Consider the following 27,443-nt stretch of genomic DNA (forward strand, 5'->3'; position numbering starts at 1 on the left):
ACAGATGTGCGCGGCTATTTCTCGAGGCAAACGTAAACTTATCAGTGAACTCTTGTGAGAAAGTAGTATCCTTCCTCAGTGCCAGAAATGAGGGCTTTTGTGGCAGTAATACTAAATATGGGACTTGTAAAGAAACAGACAATTTTTAGTTACTGGTCCACAGACGAAAATCTGGCAACTCCATGGTTTACCCGAATGTTTTCGCGAAATAGATTTCAGTAGCTCCTAAAATTTTTCCACTTGATAGATAATACAAAATTGCACCCTCCTGGGCATTTAGTGTATGACCCCAATGCAAATTTTGACATTATGCTGAACATTGCAAATAATGTGTTTTATCATCATTATACGCCTCATCAACAGCTGAGTGTTGACGAAGGTCTTGTTGGCTCTACAACTCATTCTCAACTCATCCAGTGTCTCCCTAATAAACATCACCACAGATGGGGTGTTAAGTTCTGGATGCTATGTGGTTCTGTGGTGAACTACTGCCTTGGATTTTATGTGTACCGTGGAGCAAGATGTGAAGCTGACAGAGTGGAGGTAAAAGAGCACGGATTAGGTTATGTCGTTATTACAAAATTACTTGCTCTTAGTAATTACATGAACAAGGGGTACCACATTTCCTGTGACAATTTTTTCATCTCAATTCCAGTAGTGGAAAAACTGTATTCCATGGGAACATTCCTCACTGGCACAATACAGAGGAACAGAAAATTCCTCCCACCTAATCTTCTTTCCAAATTTGATATTGGACACGTCAAATTCTTTAGAAAGGCCTTTGTGCTTCTCTGCAGAAAAATCCAGTTCTGTTGATCAGTTCCTCCTCTACTGAAACAGTGTCAGAGAGAAGTATTTGCAAATGACAACCAATGAAGAAACCTGATGTCATATTTCAATATAATAAATACATGGGAGGGATTGATTCCTCAGATACGACGACGTACTGTTATCTGGATGAGAGGAAGACTGTGAAATTATGGAAGAAAAGTGATTTTCAGCAATAACTGGCAGAATGTTTCTGAATGCTTACATTCTTTATAAAGAAAATCTATCTTCGGCCGAGACACCACTCACACGTCTGAAATTCAACGGGAAAATCATCTGCACATTGTCCCAGGAGTGGTTAAGATCTACAAAAGATACGACACAACAATCAAGAACAATGTGTGTACTCTGTAAGAAGGGATTACATCCCAAATGTGTTGGTCAACATGTATGTGTGAATACATGGCCCTAAAACTTAATTGGTATTATGTTATTTTCTGTTGAAACCAGTGACAAAATTATAGATGTTTTGCCCATTTTTCACATCAGTTTTCTCAGGGTGCATTATTTTCTAAAACGTGACAGAAACACACCACCAAAAATTATATCATTCAGAATACCATGTATATTGATAATATGAAGCCAAATTTTAAGTTCAATTATATTACATGTGGCTAAATATGATTTAAAACCAAAGTTTTAATTGTTTCCGTACAAAAACACTAATTCAAATATTGTTTTCTTTAGAAGTATGAGGCCTAATAGTGTTCTCTGCTCATATTCCTGTAGCTGAAGGTACTAACTATAAAAGAAAAAATTGAGGTCCTATGATAAATGGTTCAGATTTTATGGTAAGTTTAACAAACTTCTACAATTCACTACAAAATTGCCTGGCACTTTTCAGCTGATTCCTTGAAACACGGCACCAAAAGGATTAATGTGTAACTGCCAGAAGTTTCATCATTGTATCTCTGTTAGTTATTATTCAGTGCTGTATTGAGTAGAATGTTGTGTTGTACAGTTTGTGAATTTCGAGATGGCAGAGTTAGAGGAGCAGCACTGTGTCTGTATTAAATTTTGTGTTAAACTCAAGACAACCTTTACAGAGACACACCAATGATGCAGAAAGCCTACGGTGATGAGTGCTTAAGCCATACTCAGTGTTATAAATGGATCACTCAATTTAAAAATGAGCTGGACAGAGTTAAAGATGACCCAGGTTCAAAATGCCTTTCGATGTCCACCAACAACAATCATGTCAGGAACATCAACGAAATTGTGCATGCCAACTGAAGAATGACTGTCCATGAGGTTGCAGAAGGATGTAACATTTCAGTTGGATTATGTCATAAAATTCTGACAAAGCATCTTGGAATGCATCGTGTTGCCGCCAAGTTTGTCCCACATAAGTGTCCAAGGAATAGAAAAGCAACTGGAATCACTCAATAGAGGAAAGTCCACTGGACCTGACGGGATACCAATTCGATTCTACACAGAGTACGCGAAAGAACTTGCCCCCCTTCTAACAGCCGTGTACCGCAAGTCTCTAGAGGAACGGAGGGTTCCAAATGATTGGAAAAGAGCACAGATAGTCCCAGTCTTCAAGAAGGGTCGTCGAGCAGATGCGCAAAACTATAGACCTATATCTCTTATGTCGATCTCTTGTAGAATTTTAGAACATGTTTTTTGCTCGCGTATCATGTCATTTCTGGAAACCCAGAATCTACTATGTAGGAATCAACATGGATTCCGGAAACAGCGATCGTGTGAGACCCAACTCGCCTTATTTGTTCATGAGACCCAGAAAATATTAGATACAGGCTCCCAGGTAGATGCTATTTTTCTTGACTTCCGGAAGGCGTTCAATACAGTTCCGCACTGTCGCCTGATAAACAAAGTAAGAGCCTACGGAATATCAGACCAGCTGTGTGGCTGGATTGAAGAGTTTTTAGCAAACAGAACACAGCATGTTGTTATCAATGGAGAGACGTCTACAGACGTTAAAGTAACCTCTGGCGTGCCACAGGGGAGTGTTATGGGACCATTGCTTTTCACAATATATATAAATGACTTAGTAGATAGTGTCGGAAGTTCCATGCGGCTTTTCGCGGATGATGCTGTAGTATACAGAGAAGTTGCTGCATTAGAAAATTGTAGCGAAATACAGGATGATCTGCAGTGGATAGGCACTTGGTGCAGGGAGTGGCAACTGACCCTTAACATAGACAAATGTAATGTATTGCGAATACATAGAAAGAAGGATCCTTTATTGTATGATTATATGATAGCGGAACAAACACTGGTAGCAGTTACTTCTGTAAAATATCTGGGAGTATGCGTACGGAACGATTTGAAGTGGAATGATCATATAAAATTAATTGTTGGTAAGGCGGGTACCAGGTTGAGATTCATTGGGAGAGTGCTTAGAAAATGTAGTCCATCAACAAAGGAGGTGGCTTACAAAACACTCGTTCGGCCTATACTTGAGTATTGCTCATCAGTGTGGGATCCGTACCAGGTCGGGTTGACGGGGGAGATAGAAAAGATCCAAAGAAGAGCGGCGCGTTTCGTCACCGGGTTATTTGGTAACCGTGATAGCATTACGGAGATGTTTAATAAACTCAAGTGGCAGACTCTGCAAGAGAGGCGCTCTGCATCGCGGTGTAGCTTGCTGTCCAGGTTTCGAGAGGGTGCGTTTCTGGATGAGGTATCGAATATATTGCTTCCCCCTACTTATACCTCCCGAGGAGATCACGAATGTAAAATTAGAGAGATTAGAGCGCGCACGGAGGCTTTCAGACAGTCGTTCTTCCCGCGAACCATACGCGACTGGAACAGGAAAGGGAGGTAATGACAGTGGCACGTAAAGTGCCCTCCGCCACACACCGTTGGGTGGCTTGCGGAGTATCAATGTAGATGTAGATGTAGATCCGCATGAGTAAAGATCAGGAAGACCTTCGCCTCACAATCTGTGAAGAGCTTTTGGATCACACGAAGAACAAGATGTTCCTTAAGAGAACCATAACTGGTGATGAGACATGGTTCTATAATTACAATGTTGAGACCAAAGGAAGTTTCTACAAGGCCTAAAGAAGCTCATCAAGTCAGGTGCCACAGGGACAAACTGTTAATGGTACTATTGGGACATATTGCAATGCCTGTGAGAGAATGAGAGAAGGAAACGGTTTGAAATGTGGGGGACAATTCATGGCTCTAGCATCATGATAATGCACCTGCACTTTCATCCCTGTTGGTGCGTGACTATTGCACAAAAAAACGAAATCACTGTGCTGCCTCATCCTCTGTACTCTCCACACCTGGCCCATGCAGACAATTTTTTTATTTCCAAAGCTGAAAACCTTGTTGAAAAGACAAAGATTTGCGATGACATACGAGATCAAAGAAAATTCGCAGTCGGCGCTTTGCATGATCCAACAAGAGGCATACCAAAACTGCTTCCAGAAGTGAAAACGGTGTTGGGTGTGTAGTACCAATTGTGAAGGAGACAATGCACAATAACTAAAAGGTAAGCACAGATAAATTTTGTGGACAAAGTTCCAGAATTTTTTGAACAGTCCTCGTATTCCAAGGTAGCAATGCTGGGATTCGTTTTCCAAAGCAGCAATGCTGGGCTATGTCCAACCTGATGTTACTGTGCTAGGATAAATCTGAAAATAACTGATATGAATAATGTTGAATGTATTACGAAAGTTTGCATGTTAGTATTTAAATTCAGGATATATGCTCCTGGCTACAGAGTTACAGCACAACTAATTTTACATGCACCAATGTTCTCTACATAATAAGCAATTTCTCTGTAGCTTTATTTGTGTGTAAAATAAAGAGCTTTATACTAATCCTTGAGGGCCTTCAGTCAAATCACTTGCCGACTGTACTATCATGTTCGCCATTTCTACCTTAGTAACGAATATTCATGAGAAAGTTAATTCTTGGAATTTGTGATTGGTATTTTATTATAAAACAAGTCATTATTCTACACAAATGCTGCTGGATTCCGAGAAACACTGGTCCTTCACAACAGCATTTTCCCCTCCTCCAAATTGAGATTTAAGATGTTGAGATGGCTGGATGGTGTTGTGTTATAAACATAGATCAAAGTATTTGAGGATGATTATGCCATTGGCCTTTAAAAATTGCCTCACAAGTTTGTATGATGAAAAATTAAGAATTTCCCCAGAAGCTCAAAAATTAAACTGTGAATTTCTTTTCTTTTCTTTTTTAGGTGTGTGTCTTCTCTACTACATCCTCTCTCTTAGGGATACTTGTACAAATGCATAGTAGAACAGCTATGGAGGTTGGAGAATATAAATGGAAGTAGTGGTAAGCTGAAACTTAAGATTCAGTTCATGAGATATACTCAGCCATGATAATGGCTATGTGCTGCCCACAAAAGATTTGGGTTCCAGTCTTAGTCCAGTAACCGACTTCTTTATTTACATGACACAGTTTTGTCACAAATGTTCATCACAGTGCATACTCTGTTACAGAGTAGAAATATGTGATACTTCAAGGAAATTAACTTAAAGAGAGATATATAATTGTGGTTATCTGATCGCAAGAAGGACTTCTAGAGTGTCAGCTCATCAACAGTAAAAACTCACTGAGATGGACCATTCTTTTACAATAAGCTTCAGTTTGTCATGAAAACCACTGAATTATTGCAATATCACTTTCCACACATTAAGTACAAGTTGCTGAACCTAATTATTTATGAATGCCCTGCACCCACAAAAATCAGCATACACTGACACGTCATCATCATCGTTATTATCATGTTCGCCGTACACAGTGTGGCAGTGACACGTCATCATCATCATTATTATCATGTTTGCTGTACACAGTGTGGCAGTGAATCTTTGATAGTCAAAAGGAAAAAAGAAAATATTTGGATAGTTCTGAAATTTAGTTTTGGAGAAAATTGTTTAAAACAGAACGGACTGACACTGATTAATAACCATAATAATAGAAAAGGAAAGAAAACTAATTGAAATGAAAAGACTGACAAGCATCTATGCTGAGACATGTATTCCAAAGAAACTGCATGCAATGAACGGTCATCTAAGTAAAGATTGTTGGAAAGACAGGGAAAGAGAAACAATGGCACTGGAAAGACAGATGAAACTAAGTGTGGATGAAATTACCAGCAGGTTACTGAAGAGGCATAGAAGAGAGGTAAGAGGAGGGAATGCAGTACTGCCTTAAGATGTATCTACCAGTGGTAAGATATGGTGTGTAACTTACATTCTCTTTTGTACTGTAGACAAAATTATTTTCATCTATAAATGAACTGGATGTAGTATTCTGTGATTTTTATATATACCAGAAATTGCTCATACTGCCTTTCGCTCCAGCATGAGCCTTACTGTTCTCGTAATCTTCTCCCCACATGATGATCAACACCACGAGCAACAGTCAAATGTTAACAAGGTTGGGAAAAGTTTTGCTGTTCAAATGGCTCTGGGCACTAGGGGACTTAACATCTGAATCATCAGTCCCCTAGAAATTAGAACTATTTAAATCTAACTAACCTAAGGACATCACATACATCCACACCCAAGGCAGGATTCGAACCTGCGACTGTAGTGGTTCCAGACTGAAGCGCCTAGAACCGCTCGGCCACACTGGTTCAGCTGTCTGAGGGCAGTTCCACTGCACCACATTCAGTATTCAAGTCTGATACTTCACTCTTTAACATAAGCCTTGACATGCTTAACAGAAAATTCCACTTCTCATTCAGCACAAGAAGTTTTTTCTCTTATGGGTTAATTTTGCCATCCTCCACTGCACTAATTTATCAAGCATGAGTTTAAATTTTAGTATCTTCTATCAAATTAAATCCTTAGCTTCTTATGAAGTTTTTTTAACAAACAATTCTATTTAGAGCTTATGACAAAATTATTATAAGTAGAGGAACAAAATGCATGATACTTACAACAGAATTAGAAGACTTTGGCTTAGGAGAATTACTCCTGTTGCCTCGCATTTTCACCCCTAAAATAAAATAAAAAAAAAGTGTTAATGTAGAACAAAACATAAATACAAAACAAAAGGTCTCCAGCAATGATATTTGTTTTACAAACCAAAAGCATCATTGACAAATTGTTCATCCTCCTCGTCGTCATCTTCTGGTGCATCTAAGAGTGGTGTGAAAGCATACCTGAAGCAACCACAGAGAAGAAAAACATGAGAAAGCAGAACATAACCATGTAATCCACATCACACATTATAACGAAATACAAAAAAAACTAAACAGGGAGACAAACTTCTAATCATAAAATTATATTTTTCTTAATTGACATCGTACTGATCATGATGTAAATAACGAAAATTTTGGACATATCACAGAAATTCATCAAACTTATGTCTGACATTTTAATAATAAAGGATGACGACCAAAGCCAGGGTATTTTAGTGCATTGTATCTGCAACTTTGCTGCTCCCAATACACAGATAGGAATTCTTAGGAACAGCCTGAACATGCAGTAACTGGTTATAACATGAAACAACACAAATGTAAATGTTTCCATAAACTGCAAAACTGAACTGAAGGCATCTGGACAAGTATTCTTGATGTAATAATGGAGTATCACAGCACTTTGATTGCCTGTTCTTCACATTTATCACGTTAATAATGATATTTTTTGTTAAAAATGAATACTCACTTCATAAGTCAATAGAATTAGACAGAAAGCAACTACATTGGTACAAAATACTCTCCATCCGGCACTGTACAGTTCTTACAGTTTGTTTCAGTCAATTGGTATGTACATTGTTCAAATGCTGTTTTAGTTTCAACTGACTAGATATTATCAATAGCGCGTAAATATTGCTTGGTCAATGGCTGCATCAAAGCATGATAGGAACTTCATGGAAACATTCATTCCTAGCACATTTTGATACAGCAATCGCCCAAGAAATATTCAGGGCTACTAATATGGATAGCAAAAAGTTACCTTCCTCTCCCCTGCAAATAGACATCTGAGGACCTAATTCCAATTATAATTCTTCATTCTTTGTTCTTTTGTTTTCTTCCAGTATGCTGTCATCTGTTCACTATATTTCTTCTTTCTGCTTTCAGACCATTTTGAACCAGCCTTTTTAGCTACACTGCCTTGGAATCTTTCCATTTTCAATACTTTTCCTGAAAGTATTCTCTGTTATTTATATCTTCTATTTTTATATTATTTCTTTCTAAATCATCCTTTACTTCGTTGAACCAGCTTCTTGTGGATTTCTTCCCACACAAATATTTGAAAATTTTATCAGTTAATTTACTGTCTTGCATTTGAAATAAATTCCCAACAAACATGATTTTTCTTTTTCTCATTACATTTTAAATATTTTCTATATTTTGTTATATTTCAGCATGACTTCATAATTTTCAACCTTTTGCTGTGTTTTGTGGTCCTAATATTTTCCTTATAATTTGCCTTTTTAGTACTTCTAATTTATCTACATTACAGTTTAAAGCCAGGCATTCATTTACATATAGGTGTTCCGGTTCCCCTACTGTGTCCCAACACCTTATTTTTGCATTTCTGGATGGGCCTTTTTTATTGCAGTTGTTTTCAGCAATGCCATATGCTCTCCTCATTTTATGCAACCTTTCCTCTATTGAAGATTTTTCCAAGTCATTTTCTTGGATTATCTCCCCACTAGATATTTGAAATTTTTTTATCCTCTATTTGGCAAATATCTGTTTTCAGGAATTTTGGAGCATCCTCAGCATTTGTTAAAAGTTTTGTTTTTTCCATAGAACTTCTTAAGCCAGTTCCGCTGGCTATTTCTTCCAGGAGTTTTATTTGAGTTATAGCAGATGCCACATTTTCAGCAAGTTGTTTTATTTTATGGCCAATTTAGATATTACTTTTTAGCCATTTGCCGTGTTACTTTCTGACGGCCCTCTTTTTAAGCACCATATGTAAGTTATTTTTGTCTTATCTCATATCAAGTACATACTACAGCATAGATAGAGTTAATTACCATCCTATGGTTGAAACATGAACCTAGGGCTGTGAACACAAATTTACATGGCCCTGTGACCGTAACAGGCATCAGTGTAGTATGGAGGTGCAACCGAGTGAAGTTCAGTGTTCCCTTCGACTCTGCCTGAAATATTATCCCTCTCACATTTCTCTAAAGCTTGCTGGTTTCACCATCAAAAGAATTCCTCTTTCTCTCAATAATGAAGCAATCTTCAAACTCTTTAATAGAGGTAACAGTTTAGTGTGTTCAGTTTTTTGTTCCACAGTTGTATGCTATCGAAGGTCTCAGTACATGAAGCTATTTAAATCCCATCCCATCAGCATGAGACCACTCAGTCGGTCGCCACCAGCGCACGGAGACAGATGTGTGCAAAGGGTAATTATGACTCTTCCACAACCACAATGTAGTACTTTATGACATTTCTCAATTTAAATCTAACAATGGAAAATCCAGGATGGAATATAACAATATTATGAAAAGGAAAGTTGCTACTCATCATATAGCAGCGATGCTGAGTCGCAGATAGGCACAACAAAAAGACTGTCACAATACAAGCTTTGTCAGCCAGCAAGGCCTTTGTCGAAAATAGACAAAAACACACACACACACACACACACACACACACACACACGCACACACACTAGTGAGTTCAACTTTCCTTTTCATAATATTGTTACATTTCTCAATCTAATATTTTTAGTGTTTATTTTGTGTTTTAGACATATTTGGTCAAAATGGATGACGAAGAACGGTACGCTGAGCATTATGCTGTTGGATGGTGGAGCCATCAGACGGTGAAGACAACTTTTATCACAGATGGTAGTGAAAATGAAGAATACTGGTAAAGATGGAACTAAGTAGTGCAAAAACACCTCAACAACAAGTTTTGACACATTCTGAAAAATATCATGAGCAGGAACCTGGAGTGAGCTTGGTAGCAAGATCGGCACAATCAGTTGTTGAATGCTGGAGTCTGTTTTGCAATGAAAATATACTTAGTATTAATATTATGAGAAGGAAAGTTGCTACTCACCATATAGCAGAGATACTGAGTCGCAGATAGTCACAATAAAAAGACTTTCACACTTAAAGCGCGGGGGAGGGATAGTATGGTGGAGATGATGGACGGTGAAGTGCTGCAATTTAGGCGGAGGGCAGCGAACAAGTGGGGTAGGGGGGGGGGGGGGTTAGAGAAAAAGGAGAGAAATAAATTAAAATATTATTTACAGGAAGGATAGCAGCTTGTGAAGTGAAGTGGTTGAAAATCACTATTTCGTTATGGAAAAGGGCATGAGTGAACTGAACATTAACATAGGCTTCTTGTATCTCTGCAGACTTTACCAATCTGGGAGGCAGAAAACAGCTGCCTTTGGGCTTCAGACAGTACAGGCGTTGAAGTATTTCGATTAGCAATGACTTAGCAGCATTTTCATTTTATTTCAATCTGTCTTCGTTTTGATGATAATCTACATGTGAAGAAAGAAAACTGTTGGACAACTTGACATCAATGTGTCAGATATGTGAAACGTTCAATGAAATGGCAAAACAGCCCATGTCCTTGGAGGATACACAAGCATAGATGAAATGCTGCTTGCATTCAGAGGCAGATGAAAATTTACATAATACATACCACCAAAACTGGCCGAATATGACATAAAGATATTAGCTTTGGTTGATACAAAGAACTTTTATACCTTCAACCTTGAAATATATGCCAGGAAGTGGCAGATGGACCATTTTCACTCATGTTCCATAATTGGTTTATGAGCTGTGAACTAGTGTCACATTTTCTCAAAGAAAATAAGCTGAATTCCGTGGAAACAGTGCATAAGAACAAGAGACAAGTCTCTCTGGAATTTTTTGAAACATGGTAAAGAAGTTTATTCATTCGAAGTTGATTTCCAGTTGGGTGTACTCGGAGTCTTTCGCAACGGCATACATGAATAAAACATTCTCAGTTTTCAAGCCGTGTCAGTTTGCATAAAATCCTTGAGCTTTTGATGACCATCTCCGCCATCGTCGTCAGGAGTTCACTGATTGCCAGGGCTGCTACGGTTTTTCGCTTATATAGGCATGATGACATCAGCAGCAGCCAACCAGATAGACCCAATGTGACGCACACGCGTATGTTGACCCGGGCAGCTAGCGCGGAGCTAACTGGATGACGGTTCTATATCAGCACTAAGTAAAGGCCTCAACTTTTCTCCAGCTCCACGACGTCTGCCAATATTGGATATAATTAGTGGAATAGAGCAGTGCATTAGGAATCTTTCACACGATGCAGCTGAGGACGTCAGGCAAACTACCAGCCATATCCTGGCGAAAGCTAAGTCACCAAAATCTAATATTAGCCAGGAGGAACGATATTGCTTACGGTTATTAACCCTTTTAGTGCCAAATACGATCTGATCGTGATCCAGATTTTCGGCGAAAAATGCCAGTAACGATCTGATCGTGATGCCTTTCTCATTCATTTTTTCCGTGCTTGAAGGCAAAGTTGTTAGTATTTCCTAGCGAATGAGAAAGGCATCACGATCAGATCGTTACTGGCATTTTTCGCCGAAAATCTGGATCACGATCAGATCGTATTTGGCACTAAAAGGGTTAAGTGAGAATGAAGACTTGGTTGTCTTGCCAGCAGACAAAGGGAATGCCACTATTGTTCTGAACTCTGCAGACTGCCACCTGAAGATGCTATATTTATTAGAAAACACTACGTACCACAAGCTTAGTCGTGACCCCACACAGGCCATTGTCAGAAAGATAGGGAAGTTATTATAGAATTCTGGTTTGCCAGATGAAGTGGTAAAGAAATTGAAATTAACGTCTTGTGGCCAGACCTCCCAGGATTTATGGATTATCAAAGATTCACAAAGAAAGTCCACTGAGGTCCATTGTTAGTGCAATCAGTTCGCCCACCTGCAGACTAGCTAAACATCTGGCAGGATTATTAGCATCAAAATTGGGACATTGAACACCATGTTGCCAACTCTCAGAAGTTTGTTGAGACACTCAAGAGAATGAAGATAGGCCCAAACAACCTAATGGTTAGCCTGGACGTCGTGTCACTTTTTACGTGGGTGCTAATACATGATACGCTGGATCTTTTGGCCCAACATTTTCCATCTGGAATCATTAAGTTGTTCTGTCACGTCCTGATGACAACATACCTTTTGAAACTTCCTGGCAGGTTAAAACTGTGTGCTGGACCAAGACTTTAACTTGGGACCTTTGCCTTTTTTGGGCAAGTGCTCTACCATCTGAGATAACCAAGCACGACTCACGCCCCGTCCTCACCGCTTTACTTCCACCAGTACCTTGTCTCCCACTTTCCAAACTTCACAGCTCTCCTGCGAACCTCATTCTGGAAACATCCCCCAGGCTGTGGCTAAGCCACGTCTCTGCAATATCCTCTCTTCCAGGAGTGCTAGTTCTGCAAGGTTCGCAGGAGAGCTTCTGTGAAGTTTGGAAAGTAGGAGACGAGGTACTGGTGGAAGTAAAGCTGTGAGGACGGGGCGTGGGTCATGCTTGGGTCGCTCAGATGGTAGAGCACTTGCCTGCGAAAGGTAAAGGTCCCAAGTTCGAGTCTCGCTCCGGCACACAGTTTTAATCCACCAGGAAGTTTCATATCAGCACACACTCCGCTGTAGAGTGAACATCTCATTCTGGAAACGTACTTTTTGTACTGCGATGAATATTATGAGAAGACGGACGGCACAGCCATGGGATCACCACTGTATCTCCAGCAATCGCAAATTTCTTCATGGAGCACTTTGAAGAGCAGGCTCTGCAAACTGCAAAATTACGGCCGTCTTGCTTTCCCAACAATATACTGATGACACCTTCTTGATATGGCCTCATGGTGAAGATACACTACAGCAGCTCGTCAATCACATGAATGGTGTCCATCCCAACATTAAATTTACTGTCGAGATGGAGAAGTACGGCAAGCTACCGCTCTTGGATGTTTTGGTTGAGCGGAAGGCAGGAGGCCAGCTTGCTCATTCAGTGTACCGCAAACCAACACACACTGATCAGTACTTGAAAGCCAATAGTTTCCACCACCCTGCACACAAGAAAGGGGTCCTGAACACATTGGTTCATAGAGCCAAGATTATCTCTGACGACGACCACCTACAGTCTGAATTGCAGAACTTAAAACATGATTTCAGGGAAACTGGATACAGCAAAAGTGACATCGCAAACGCTTTCAAGGGCCGCCGACAAAAGACACGTGGTGAATCAGTAGAAGAGGCCAAAAGGACTGCATTCCTGCCACACCGCGGAGCAACTAGCAGTGAGTTAGGAGCTTGACAAGTCGGCCATAGCGGAGCATTGCCTAGAAAATGGACATAAAATAAAGTTCGAAAATACAAAAGTGTTGACTCATGCTTCTACATATTGGGACTCCGTTATAAAGGAAGCAGCCGAGACTCGTTTAAACAATAACAATTTCAACAGAGATCAGGGGTACACAGTCAGGAGGGCATGGGGGCGGGAGTTGGACATCGAAAGAAAGCAAAGACAGATGCACAGCGTGGGAGTGGCAGTTTCAAACGTGGCGCCTGCCCTTGCACCACCTGACGTCACCGGTGCTGCCATGGGCAAAAGCTCCGCTAGCTGCCCGGGTCGACTTACGCACGCGCCACACTGGGTCTATCTGGTTGGCTGCTGATGATGTCATCATGCCTATATAAGCGAGAAACCACAGTAGCCCCGGCAGTCAGTGAACTCCTGACGACGATGGTGGAAATAGTCATCAAAAGCTTGAGGATTTTATTTGAATTGACGCGGCTTGAAAACCAAGAACATTTTATTCACGATTTCCAGTTGGGTTTGTGTCTTGTATACCAAAGAAAAACAAACCTGTATTGCTCATATCTAGTCTTCCCCACAATGCTCAGATTGATGAATGGACTGGAGAGAAGAAGAAATCAGAGATAAAAATGCTTTATAATAGAATGAAAGGTGGAGTAGGCATTGTAAACAAGTTGTCTGATGTAAGACCCAATTCAAGAAAATTGCCTCAGTGTTCTATGCAAAATTGAATAGGGTTGGCATAAGCACTGATATTGTTCATCAATAAAATATAATAATAAGACCCAAAAACATTCTAGTTTTATCAAAACACATGGCCATATGCTTGTCAATGAATATCTGACAGCCCGAAAAGAAATACCTGGATTCCAGAGGACTTTGCATGCGAGAATCTGAGAGTTCAGCAGAGAATCTTCGCAGGAATTGACTGCCAGACTGATTTATTACTGATTATGTGACTAATTTCCCATCTTTTCTTAAAACGGCACCAATAAATACTTATGACTCGCCACATCCTTGACATACTGTCTTTCTTTTATCACATCCTCGCCAGGTTAAGATTCTACAAAAACCTCAAACTTCAGAAAAACAGTCTAAATCAAAATTCAAAGTCTGGAATGAAATACTCTAAACACTCTTCCCAAGTTGATTACATGTATTTTTCACCAAATCACAGGCTAAATCAAGCTGAAATTTGGTGATTAGTAATACATCAAGAAGTTTATTCCAATTCAAGTTTACGTTTGACACACAATCTTATGAAGCTATAAATATAGCTTGTCCAGTTGTCTTGTAATTTAGAGGCACCACATCTGTAAGTTTCTCACTTCCACACATCTCCATCTTGACACTAGGTACAAGTATTAGAAACATCACAGCAAAATACAGGGTGTAACACAAAGCTATAGCCAAACTTTCAGGAAACAATTCTCACATGTACAGGACGAAAATATGTTACATGGATGTGGGTCAGGAAATGTTTTATTTCCATATTAGAGCTCAGTTTCTAAAAGTCAACAACACAATCTTCAAAATGATGCCTGATCCGTGGATAGCACATGTGGGGTTGTCACATTGTTGCAAAAAAGTACAGGGTTGACACACTGTTGAATGAAAACCAGCTACTGTTAGTGCCTGCACACACTGCACATGGAACAGATACAGTAGATTCTCATGTAGCACTTTCAGACAGACATGTGGTCAACATTACTTGTTGCAGCTGTCATATGCTGACACCAAGGTTGTAGTCAACTGCACAAAGAAATTCCTCCTACAGTGAAGATGTTCTCATCCTACATCTCCCCCAGCCATGTTTAGTAGGCTTAAATGTCCCACGTTCCCAAAGACTATAATCAACTGCTTCACATGTGCTCTGTTGGGGCACTGCCATTCTGGAAATCTCCTCCACAGTACCATGGTCATTACTATTTGCCAATCCATACAGCAAATTGGAGTACTCTTCCACTACATTTTACCGGAAACCATGTCTGGGACAAATTCGGAAGAGCTGATGCTATGTGCATGATGCTAGTAGAGGAATGAAGTCAGCTGCATGTCAACACAAGCAATGAAGTGAATCTGATATCAACATTATCTTTGTTTAATTGGAACAACAATCACTGGTGGTGAACCTAAGAATTACAACTTACTGTACATTCTAACTAAACGCAACCAAGATGTTATTTTGAAAATTTCATTTAAGAAATCATTTCATGTAATGCCGGTACGTTCTGTTTCTGTGTTTTTTGATTAATGTGATTATGAAGAGAAGTATAAAATGAGCTCCAACATTAAACTAAATTATTTCTTGACCCAAAAATAAATTATTTCTTGACCCATGTCCATATAACATTTTATTCCTTTATGTGTGAGGAATGTTTCCTGAAAGTTTGCCATGCCTTTTTGTTGAACCCTGTACACCTGTGCTTTTGTCAAACACAGCAGAAAAACCACAAACTTCAAGTGTTTCCTCCAGAGCTAATAAAATATCTATGAACTGCTGCTGCAATTCTATAGCAAGAATTTTTTAGACATAGTATTTCCCGAGGCATTGCCTTTAAGTGTGGCTACTAGCTTTCCACAAGTTTCAACTTCTACCTGTTCCTGATCCACTGTGAAGAAGTGTAGTGCTGTGCACGTTATACTTCCTGGTAGAATTTGATATGCTCAAACAAACTAATCCAATAATCCAGATAAATAGATCTGTCTTCTCAAATAATAGAGGCATGGCACTCCACTAGTTAAACCTATTGTCAGAATCAGAACAAACTGATCAAAGCAAATGTTATATCTGTTTCAAAGCCTTGCGAGCGGAGAATAGAACTACACTTCTCTCCAACACAGGCTCCAGGCAGCGAGCAGTCGAAAGTGCTCCCAAGTTGGTAGCAAGCCAGTGATTGTGCTGCTTTACCGCATTAATAGATACATATTGTTCAAGCAGCACAGTTACTAATTTTGAATAAATTTTATGTCATTTACTGTTGTTAGTTGCTAACAAAAACTGAAAGCCTCCGATGATGCTCTTTCATGAGGCACCCATTTATCTATGCACATAACCAAACCAAAATACTGAGTGCAGGTGCAATTGATGATATAACTTACCTTTGGTTGTTGTTTGTTGGTCTCCACAGCACCATTATGACTAACAGGATAATAGAAAATAAAAGATGCCAGTAAGCATCATCAACCCATAGTTCTTTCCAGTCCTGAAAGAAAACAGAAGACTATTACTAAAGAACTTGCTTGTCCTTCATTAATGATGAAGAATATCAAAATTTCATCCACCAATTCCTAATTGTTCATAACAAATATAAAACTGAACTGTGGTTAAAAATTATCCCACCATTTGGTTGTATAGCAGTATCTTAGCATCAAAACTAAAAGCTTAATGTCTACATTTCCAAACCATCCAGTGTCTTTGTTGAGGTTGTGTACTGTCATCTATCCCTACTTCACATTACTGTTTGTTTTATTTTGTTGAAAACTGACATGGTGGGGCCATGGCTGCATGAAAATACAGTTTAATTCTCACAATAAAGTAAAAACAGTGGCTGGTTGGCATGTTTACTTTATTAAAAGAATTAAGCTGTGTTGTTTCTATATTTGGCTATCTCACTTCTTGTTGTTCCCACCTGTAGCTGTTCCAAGCACGTGTGTGTGGGTGCTGCAACCCCAAATGTTGTTTGTACACACACAAATAATTTCTAAATTGGCTATCCCGCTGTACCAATGCAAATACTAAAATATAGTCAATCTCCTCTAGAATGTATAGTAAGAAGCTGTTCAATAACACGTTTTCACTAGTGCACTACTCAGTCTCTCTCTCTCTCTATGTTCTTTTTTGTTTGTTTTATTGAGAAACACAAAGAGAAAATCAGTTCTGTGAGACGCTTTAATGACTATAGTACACTTCAATGGAAACATTACCATACACCTTACTGTTCACAGTAATTGATAAGCACGCACCTACACAACTTATTTCAAACAAATACAATCTCTCTCTAACTCTTCCACCTAGCCTCCCCATGAAAACCTTCCACGAACGCCTTACTTCCTTACTGGCTCCAATGACTCTAGTTCAGTATCATGGTTTTATAAATAAGCCTTTCAATTTCATTCTGCATGCATAAAATGGCCACATTACCATAATCCTGAACCACAATGCAGCTCTTACCTATATAAGTGGGAACTATCAATCCAATACATCAGAAGTTCTCTTAATTCCCTTTGCATAAACCTCTGCTTAAGTCTCCTCCTTAATTCCATTTCATAAATATCACTTTCTCTTCTACCACTTTGCACATCATCCTGTCAAAATGCCACCTACCTCCCATCATTCTCTTCTAGCTCTCAGTTCTGTGAACGACACCTTTTCACTCCTTATTTTCTACTTCCACCTGTCTTTCCCTCTAATATTCCTCCACACATCTCCCCACGCCTGCCTCCTCTTCCTTGCCAATATTACTGATTCTCAGCTGCCAGTGGAGCAGACACAGATGGGGGATCACCCTAGCAAAGACATGGGCTGCAAATGGGGAAATCCAATGAAATAAGTGACTCTGACTAAGGGCAGAGTATTATTACGCAGATCCTGTGAACGAGTTCTCGAAAACAGCAAAGCTGATCAAATGTTCACATACTACTGTTGTGAGCATCTATGGAAAGAGATATGACTGTGAAACTACAACTAACTGCTAAATGTCTGGATGTCCACGACTCTTCAGCGGACGTAGGGTTCAGAGGCTTGTCTGCCCTGTACAGTAGGATAGATGGTGATCTGTGGCATCTCTGTCAAAGGAGTCCAACCCTGTTACAGGCACAAGTGTTTCAGAGCACACTGTTGAACTTTGAACTCCACAGTAGACCACGTGGGTTCACACGTTGACCCAACAACATAGTCAATTACAATTGCAGCAGTCACGGGACCATTGGGATTTGATCGTCGCTCAGTGGAAACAGGTCGGCTCTTCGGGTGAATCACATTTTTGCTACACTAGGTCGACGGTTGTCTCCACAAACACCATCACTGAGGTGAACAGCAGCTCAAAACATGTTCCACTCTATGGTCGCAGGCTAGTGGGAGCAGTATTATGCTATGGGAGACATTATCCTGTGTTTGCATGAGACCAGTGGTAGTAATCCTAGACACGCTGACAGCTGCGAACCACCTGCATCCCCTCATGCTTGATGGTGATGTCATCTTTCAGCAATATCACTGTCTGTGTCTCAGAGCCAGAACCATGCTACAGTGGTTTGAGGAGCATTACAGTAAACTCAAGTTGATGTCTCAGCAACCAAATTAGTCTGATGTAAATCCTATGGAATCCACCTGGGATGCTATCGAATATTGTCACCGCATACGCAAATCAGCAGCCCATTATTTTCGCGAATTACATGATCCATGCGTAGATACCTAATGCTACATCTGCACTAACCTACCAACGAATTGTCGGATCCCTTATATGCAGAATCAGTGATGCATTTCGTTCCACAGAAAGACAAACAAGCTATTAACCAGTGGTCACTATGTTTTGGTTCATCAATGGGTATTTCAACATTAAAGTTGCTATCAAAAGCCAAAGTAATTAATAATATCTCATATGTCTGGGCCAGTATCAAGAATTAACAGGATTTAAAAAAGGATGTAAGGAATCTGATGTCTGTGGTACACATCCAAAAGAAAACACCCACATATAAGTATCTTTGGTGATGCATTAGGTTTCTAAGTTATCGAGGGCCAAAGTTATTCATTATATAACATACAGTTATTTCTGCATCATAAGTCACCAATATCACAAAACAGCTCAAAAACCTAACTACTTACCGTTAAGCAGTTTGTGAATCTGTGGTATTTTATTGAATACAGCATGAATATTACAGAAGCACCCACAGCAAATATAAGTGTGTTGGTGAAATGGTGGTATAACGAAAGCTTCACCAAATTCCTGTGAAGAGCAAAAATGAAAATTAGATGTAAGTAGCGACTGCGACAAATCAAAACACATTTTAGGTCAGTCATTATTCATCACTTCAAGGAAAATATTCTTACATCCTTCACAATTTATCAAGGACACATTATTTCACTTTTTGACTAGTTTGCACTACAATTTAAGGTTCTTGGCCACAGTCTAAAGTTAGTACATCATTTTCTTTGTTTTAATGATGTATACCTAAAAATAAACAAGAGAAGAAAAGTAAAAGCTACTTCAAAAGGAAATTCACCACAAAACACAGTACCTGAACATATTACAATGAGTAACAATCAAAGTTGAAAAACAGAAGCTAGTTTTGTACAATGGTGGTGTGTAGGCCTTTTATAAAACATTGACACATGGGAGGTAACTTGGCACAATTTTTCATGATAGTTCAACAGGAAATAACGGTCTTATGCTGCAGTGGACTATTATGTATCACCTAGTTTCCATGCAAGATGCTTCCACTACATAAAAAAGACAGTGTAGTGAGCCTTAAAAAGAAGTTATGCCTCCTCCTCCAGAGTCCACACCTCTGATTTTTCCCCCTTTTGCTGTGTCAAATAAACATGATTCATTTTCTGTGGTGGGTAACACTTGTAAATTTCTAATGTCTTACACGTCTTCATAGTACCAATTGCATACTGTTAAATCATCTTTTGTTGTGGCATGATTTACACACTTTTTTACTCCTGTTTATTGAAACAGTGGAATTAAAAGAAACAAAAATATTAACCTTCAGTATTCTAATTGCAGTCCGTCTTCCTGGGTCTACTATTTATGAGCAAAAACATCAAGTCATACAGACAATGCAGTGACATATATAATTTGGGGTAGAATATTAACCTTCCTGCTACAACATGGAATATCAGGATATGTCACAAAGCCATCTCATACACGACACTTAGCTAAAAAAAAAATTGCTTTTCTCCTTATGAATCAGGTTCATTTGGTTTTCATACATAACACACACTAGTGCTGTTTTCTGGAATTGGTATTCTAACCACTGACTCTCAGTATTTATTCCTTAATGAAATTTGTTGCAAATAAAGTGTGTGTATTTCCAACCAATATTTCAATACATAGTGTCAATTCTAGGAATAAGAACAATCTACATATAGACCTAAAATCACTTACCTTAGTCTAAAAGAGGCCCAATACCCAAGAACACACATTTTCACTACATTGCCAGCAACCATTAACAATTTGGTTTCACGTATAGCACATTTCAAAGATAGTTTGAAAGACTTTTTGGTAGACAACTCCTTATACTATACAGATTAATATCGTAACAGGGAGTGTTAGACCAGCTTATGTAAAAATGTCTGTTAGATTCCAGTTTTGACAACACTTGATCACAACAGTCAAGAGTAGGTATTTTGAGTGTGATAAACTTCTTGAAAGTGCATAACTATGTTTTATTCTGACAGTGTTTTAATTCTGTAAATATTAGTAGTTCCATTTTACTGTAATGTATTCACATATGGTGACACTCTCATAACAAATGATCAGGGAAGTGAGTATAAAATGCAAGTGTTTTTTATGTTATATTCTATATATTTTTTACATTATACTTTCTGACATGCTCCCCACCCACGAGAATCATCTCATTTTTGAGTCTGTAGAGGGAAAACTGGAGCTAATCTAATCTACTTTGTGGAACAGAAAACAAACAAGACATGTTGGATCCAACAGTGCCCTGTGAAGGACAGTTAAGTAGTAGCTTCACTAATAACAGAACAATGATGACACACTATTCTCTTTTAATTTTCCTTCATTATACTTAAAACATGAAGCATCTGATTATTAGGAAACTGACTTTCTTATTTAGGTTATCAGGACAAACCTTTTCATATATTACACAACACAAAGTATGACTGAAGCATCAATAAAAACTGCAGTGTGTAACAGTTTTATAATCAGTTTTGTATAAGTAATCTCATAATTCAACAATGTCACTAAATCATAAAGCAGAAAATCAGCTTACCTACGAAGTCTCAAAGTTCTAGTTGTTTGAACAAGACTAGTAAATATCCACCAACAAATGATAGAGTCGAGAACAGCAAGTGGAATGCCAGATATAAGAACTTGATTGCTGCGGTCATTCTTCTGGTGCATAACACGGAGATAGCTTTCTATTGATGCTAATACAAAATATAGAAGTCCAGTCCCCACAACACGATGCAGCATTGGACCAAGCCGTGGCCTGAAAACACAAAGAGATATTGAAAGTAAATGTACACTTTGAAACAACATATCAAGCAAAGATATATGAACTCATAAGTACCAGCCCTCCTATCAACTGTGACAAGCAGCTATGGAAGAGCAGACCAAAAAGGATCTGAAGGATTACTCTTGGACTTGTTAAACCTAGGATCGTAAGCTAAGAAATGAAGGCACAATAGGAGAAAACAAATTGCGTAGGAAAGATACAGCAGCTGATTAAAATATCTCGCTGCCCACCTGGCCTTAATTTACGTTAATTTCTTCCATCTCAGCTTTTCTTCGCTATAACTACTCTTTGGCTTCACACTCTGTTTTAGTTTTCTACATCTTTCATTGTCTTTCCCATCTATTTTTCACCGCCACCCTCCCCCCCCCCCCCCCCCCTCCCACCTCTTTTACATACAACGCACTTCACTTCTCACTCTTATTAACTTGTGCATGATGTTTTAGTAGTAATCTCTGTCTTGCACATTACCCTGTGTTCCACCTTTAAGCAGCTATCATGATTTTAAATCTCATCACATGCAGTCCCCAACAATCAGTCTTTCCTTTTCATCCCGTGTTTAAGCCTCCCCTGACCCGCAGTTCTGGGTGACTTTCCCAAAATCTACACCTTTTCCTAGACCTCTCCAGTCCTTTTCCTTTACCTTTCTTCCTTCCCCTTCAACCCTTCTGCCTGAAGAAGGAACCACTGGCTCCAAAAGCTTGCCTATCGCAACAGTGTTTCACGTGTACATTCTGCCGTCGCTTGGTGAGTAGATTTTTTATCTATCCAATCAAATAAAAAAATTATCCAGGTACAACAACAAAATGGAAAGGATAGATTGCTACTTGCCACATGGAGGAGCAACTGGGTCACTGACAGGCATAATGAAAATTCAGAAACACACACACACACACACACACACACACACACACACACACACACACGTGGCCATGAGTTGAGGCATGAGTTGTGCTTCTGCGAGTTTTCTATGTTCTATCCTTTTCCTACTGTTGTTACTCCGTCCTGAACTTTCCATTGTTCAAACCATCCACATACGTATTTTTAGAACAAGGCAAATATCTTGAGAGGAATTTTGGCTGAATTTTTTGTTTCCCATCCCAGAAGGTAGCAAGCAATATCAGAACTGAATTTAACACTAATTTTCATGGATACCTAATGATCATGAACCTGGCTCAATTATAGAAAATATTACCTTCCATGTTAAAATAGTTGTGGTGCATGGCTGAAGACTCTTACAAAAACAAAGAGGAGGAAAGGCTGTGAATGATGAAACATTCCTTCATATCTGTAAGTGACATGTGGACCTTGGTTAACAGACTATTTTCCTATGTTAAAAATATGATTCAGATTGTTGTTATTCTGATTGATTATAACATTTCAATAGCATTTACAGCCAATTTTCTCACAAAATATCTGTCATTTATCAATAATTAAAGCTTGAAAATCATTAAATATCAAGATCTGGTCGCATGATTGAAATGCTCTGTTATTGGGTGATGCTCTGGTGACGTCACAGACTAGGAGTATGATGAAGCTATATGTGTGTTATAGGAGCGTTAGCCGAAGTTACGAGGTGTTTAGTACTTTTTCTGCAAACAGTTTAGCTGTTTAGTGATGGAAAATGCAATTACAACTTTCAAGTAACAATAGAAAGGGATTTTGTGAATACTGATAGGGGAAGCCTTGGGAAAGTTTATGTGGTTGTGCTCCACCCATTTAGAGCAGTGACATATGCCACGAAGGACAATCTTTTCCCTACTCCCTGCAACATCATTAAACTTGCTCAAAACTAAGGAATTGTGGAACTTTTGCAAATGAGTCCACATATTAAATTGTTGACTGTCAGTCATGAGCTATGACCTAAAGCTCAATAAAATTATTCTTGGCAAAGCTTAGTGCCGATTTCCTACATGGAATACAGTGATTCTACATCCATTTGCTGTTACATGGCACAGCAGATACAGCACTGGACTGCAGATGAAGATGTCATATGTTCAAATCCCGGAAGGGTCATGTATTTTAAAAGTTTTACATGAAATACAAAAATAGCATTAGCAAGAACCAATTGTAGCAGTTGTTTCGACTGTGGGACATGTTATATATAGCTTCACATTAGTCTTAGTCTGAGAAATGGACAACAGAGGACAAACCCATTACCTTTGATATGCCTACAGTAAAACAAGGAGTAGGATGATGAGCTTATACAGAGAGATATAAGGTGTGTACAACAGTCGCGTGACACAAACGTAAGGGCAGTAATGTTTGTGAGTGTACACTAGCGTTACCATCTGAAGCAGACCTAACTTCATCTTCATGTAAGATGATGAAACTATGGTAAGTTAATATTAACTTCAAAGGGAACACATTTTTAATTAAGTTCGTGAACTTGTATGTCAACATCGTGGCAATTTGTCGGTCCAATTTCAACCACATTTCATGCATCTTCTCATTCTCTGGAACACTCAAAAACAACTTTTCAGGAGTTTTTATAGATGTATTTGTACAATATGGTACTACACATCATTTGTAACCCATTTCCTGAAATGTAAATTCCAGAAGAAGACATAACTGTGAATTAGTGTTATGACAGTAGGAGCAGTCAGCAAGCCAGTGATGTCACATGACTCGAATGGAGTGTTTTAGTGGGGTTGCAACTTTTTTGAATTTCAATTTCATTTTTATAAAAGAATACTGGCACTCAAACGGAAAAAAAAGTCAGGAGAACAAAACGACATAATTAATCATTAAGACAATTTCCAGAAGACTGCCAAATACCTTATGGTGAAAATCTTATGGCTGTATAAACAGGTTGAAAGATCCATTATTGTTCAGTTACATAATTAGTTGTGAATCACTAGACACAACAATAAAATATTTAGGAATATGCATCTGGAGTGCTTGAAATGAAATAACCACTTAAAACTAGTTGTAAGAAAATGAGTTGTCAGACAGCCAGTCATCCAACGGACCCGAGAGTCTCGCCATATTGAGTTCAACTTTACCTGGACTCTGGAGATGCTAAAGTGGCCTGTCCACAAGATATGTAAAAGTAGCATTGTGATCGCACCTAGAGGATCATGTGACATCGACTAGCCGCAGTGTCAATGTCTGCCATCTGGCATCATTTGGATGCAGTATGGAGGGGCATGGTGTCAGCAAACTGCTCTCAGTTGTACAGACACTGGAGCCACTACACTTCATTCAAGTAGCTCCGGAATTGACTGCATGATGCTGAGTGTACCCCTTTTCAGTCCTCCCACCAGAAAAAAATCTCTGTCAATAATGGGAACTGCACTTGGGTTCTCTGCATGGCAGCCATGTGCACTGCCTGCTCAGCTATGGAGCCGACATTCCACAGGACATGCCATGTAAAATCATTCGATAATTTGCAATTAGATTGAAGTTGTGATTCACGCATTTGTAGCCGAAGTTGGTAAACACTTGACCACAGTAAACACTATTACATGGAAACTGTAGATGAAGTTCAAATTGGCTGCAGTCCACACAAATTTACTACGTACAAATCAATTGTTTTCACTATTTGAAATAACTAGTCTATTAAGAAGCCACAAGAATACACGCTGAGGTGATGGCATGCTGTCATACAAAATATGCACTTACCCACACAAAAGTAGTACCTCTCATGCAATCCAAAACGACCTGACCACTCAGATTTACATTTTTTATTATTTAGTTTACTAACATGAGTGCATGTAAATAGAACTGCACTGAACACTGAAACATTTAAGCAGTTGTGTGTGTAACTTGCAATTGATTGTAGAAAATATCAGCTTCCCTTTCCTGAAATTCGAGATAATCTTGCCTTTTGTGATAGGCACAGAAGAGACAGCAGAATATCACTCCAGAATAAACTGAGAACAAGTATTCAAGTTATGGAAAATAAAATATTTTTTAACAAAACCTATACATGCTATAAAAAAACGATCCTTTGGTTATACTACCAGATACTTCTAATTCTTGTGTGTCCCTAACTGTGCCATTGTTTTACATTTTTATTATATTGTCTGCTAAGATAATATTGAAATAGGTTTCCTGGCTGATTTCCATCACATACACACTCAAGTCATCAGTTATATTTATCTGCATACCCCATGCTAACTTTGAACATTCTGCTTGTCATTTGCCCCCCAATCCAACTTAGTCTGCTAAAAGTGGACATCATAGACATGTATACAGTGAAGAGTAAGCCATAGATGCAATCACAACAGCATTTTGGGCGATGATGAATTGACCTAATGGCTCAGTCACCAAAAGGTTTCTGCATATATTCTTGACAATCCCGGCCCTTGCAAATGACTGTTTACTATGACTGTTCAGTAATACAGAACATAGCACTTTGTGAAGGAAATACTTGGTGATTTTGACTCAATTTAAATATCATTTGTGGCTTTTGTCATTTGTGACGAACTTGAGTTTTCACAATATCATTTGTTATATTAAATTTTATAATGGTTATCCACTTCATACTCTTGTGCTTCACTCGAGGAAAGAGTTTATAGCTGACTTTCCTCTTCTTATATGTAACTATTTTCTAATGATATAAATAAAATAGAAAGAAACATTCCACATGGGAAAAATATATTAAAAACAAAGATTCCATGACTTACCAAACGGGAAAGCGCTGGTAGATAGGCACAATAAAAAAAAAAAAACACACAAACACACACACACAAAATTTCAAGCTTTCGCAACCAACGGTTGCTTCGTCAGGAAAGAGGGAAGGAGAGGGAAAGATGAAAGGATGTGGGTTTTAAGGGAGAGGGAGTCCGCCCCGGTAGCTGAGTGGTCAGCGTGACAGACTGTCAATCCTAAGGGCCCGGGTTCGATTCCCGGCTGGGTCGGAAATTTTCTCCGCTCAGGGACTGGGTGTTGTGTTGTCCTAATCATCATCATTTCATCCCCATCGACGCGCAGGTCGCCGAAGTGGCGTCAAATCGAAAGACCTGCACCAGGCGAACGGTCTACCCGACGGGAGGCCCTAGCCACACGACATTTCCATTTCCAAGGGAGAGGGTAAGGAGTCATTCCAATCCCGGGAGCAGAAAGACTTACCTTGGGGGAAAAAAGGACAGGTATACACTGGCACACACACGCATCCATTCCCCAAACCACCTTCCCTACCCTCTGGCTCCTACCCTTGTAACCGCCCCCGGTGTAAAACCTGTCCCATGCACCCTCCCACCACCACCTACTCCAGTCCTGTAACCCGGAAGGTGTACACGATCAAAGGCAGAGCCATGTGTGAAAGCACCCACGTGATTTACCAACTGACCTGCCTACAAATGACGCTTTCTATGTGGGAATGACCAGCAACAAACTGTCCATTCGCATGAATGGACACAGGCAGACAGTGTTTGTTGGTAATGAGGATCACCCTGTGGCTAAACATGCCTTGGTGCACGGCCAGCACATCTTGGCACAGTGTTACACCGTCCGGGTTATCTGGATACTTCCCACTAACACCAACCTATCCGAACTCTGGAGATGGGAACTTGCCCTTCAATATATCCTCTCTTCCCGTTATCCACCAGGCCTCAATCTCCGCTAATTTCAAGTTGCCGCCACTCATACCTCACCTGTCATTCAACAACATCTTTGCCTCTGCACTTCCACCTCGACCGACATCTCTGCCCAAACTCTTTGCCTTTGATATGTCTGCTTGTGTCTGTATATGTGTGGATGGATATGTGTGTGTATGTGTGTGAGTGTATACCTGTCCTTTTTTACCCCAAGGTAAGTCTTTCCGCTCCCGGGATTGGAATGACTCCTTATCCTCTCCCTTAAAACCCACATCCTTTCATCTTTCCCTCTCCTTCCCTCTTTCCTGACGAAGCAACCGTTGGTTGCGAAAGCTTGAAATTTTGTGTGTGTGTGTGTGTGTGTGTGTGTGTGTGTGTGTGTGTGTGTGTGTGTTTGGTATATATTTTTTTTAATTTTTTTTTTTTTGTGCCTATCTACCAGCGCTTTCCCATTTGGTAAGTCATGGAATCTTTGTTTTTAATATATAACTATTTTCTAAGGTGTTTTCAATCAATACACATGTAAATTGTTAAGCAGTAACCACACAAGTAGTTACCTGCATCAAAAGGAGAAGCCACCTGCGAAAACTATAAAACTGCAAGAAG

The 27,443-nt window shown here is 39.3% G+C and overlaps 2 protein-coding genes across 3 annotated transcripts in view; one reads left to right on the top strand and one right to left on the bottom strand.

The window, feature by feature from the left end:
- The window catches only part of LOC126416331 (uncharacterized), a 68,354-nt gene that overhangs the window by 20,073 nt on the left and 20,838 nt on the right, over positions 1–27,443 (top strand). The gene's annotated exons all lie outside the window — the stretch shown is intronic.
- The window catches only part of LOC126416330 (transmembrane protein 87A), a 70,769-nt gene that overhangs the window by 12,210 nt on the left and 31,116 nt on the right, over positions 1–27,443 (bottom strand). The window contains exons 9-13 of the mRNA XM_050083994.1: positions 21,052–21,270; positions 18,917–19,037; positions 16,195–16,298; positions 6,870–6,946; positions 6,722–6,780 (exon numbers count right to left, since the gene is read on the bottom strand). Of these exons, the coding sequence (XP_049939951.1) occupies positions 6,722–6,780; positions 6,870–6,946; positions 16,195–16,298; positions 18,917–19,037; positions 21,052–21,270 (580 nt within the window). The remainder of the gene's footprint in view (positions 1–6,721; positions 6,781–6,869; positions 6,947–16,194; positions 16,299–18,916; positions 19,038–21,051; positions 21,271–27,443) is intronic.

This window comes from Schistocerca serialis, chromosome 8 (assembly GCF_023864345.2).
Source record: "Schistocerca serialis cubense isolate TAMUIC-IGC-003099 chromosome 8, iqSchSeri2.2, whole genome shotgun sequence".
Taxonomy (NCBI): domain Eukaryota; kingdom Metazoa; phylum Arthropoda; class Insecta; order Orthoptera; family Acrididae; genus Schistocerca; species Schistocerca serialis.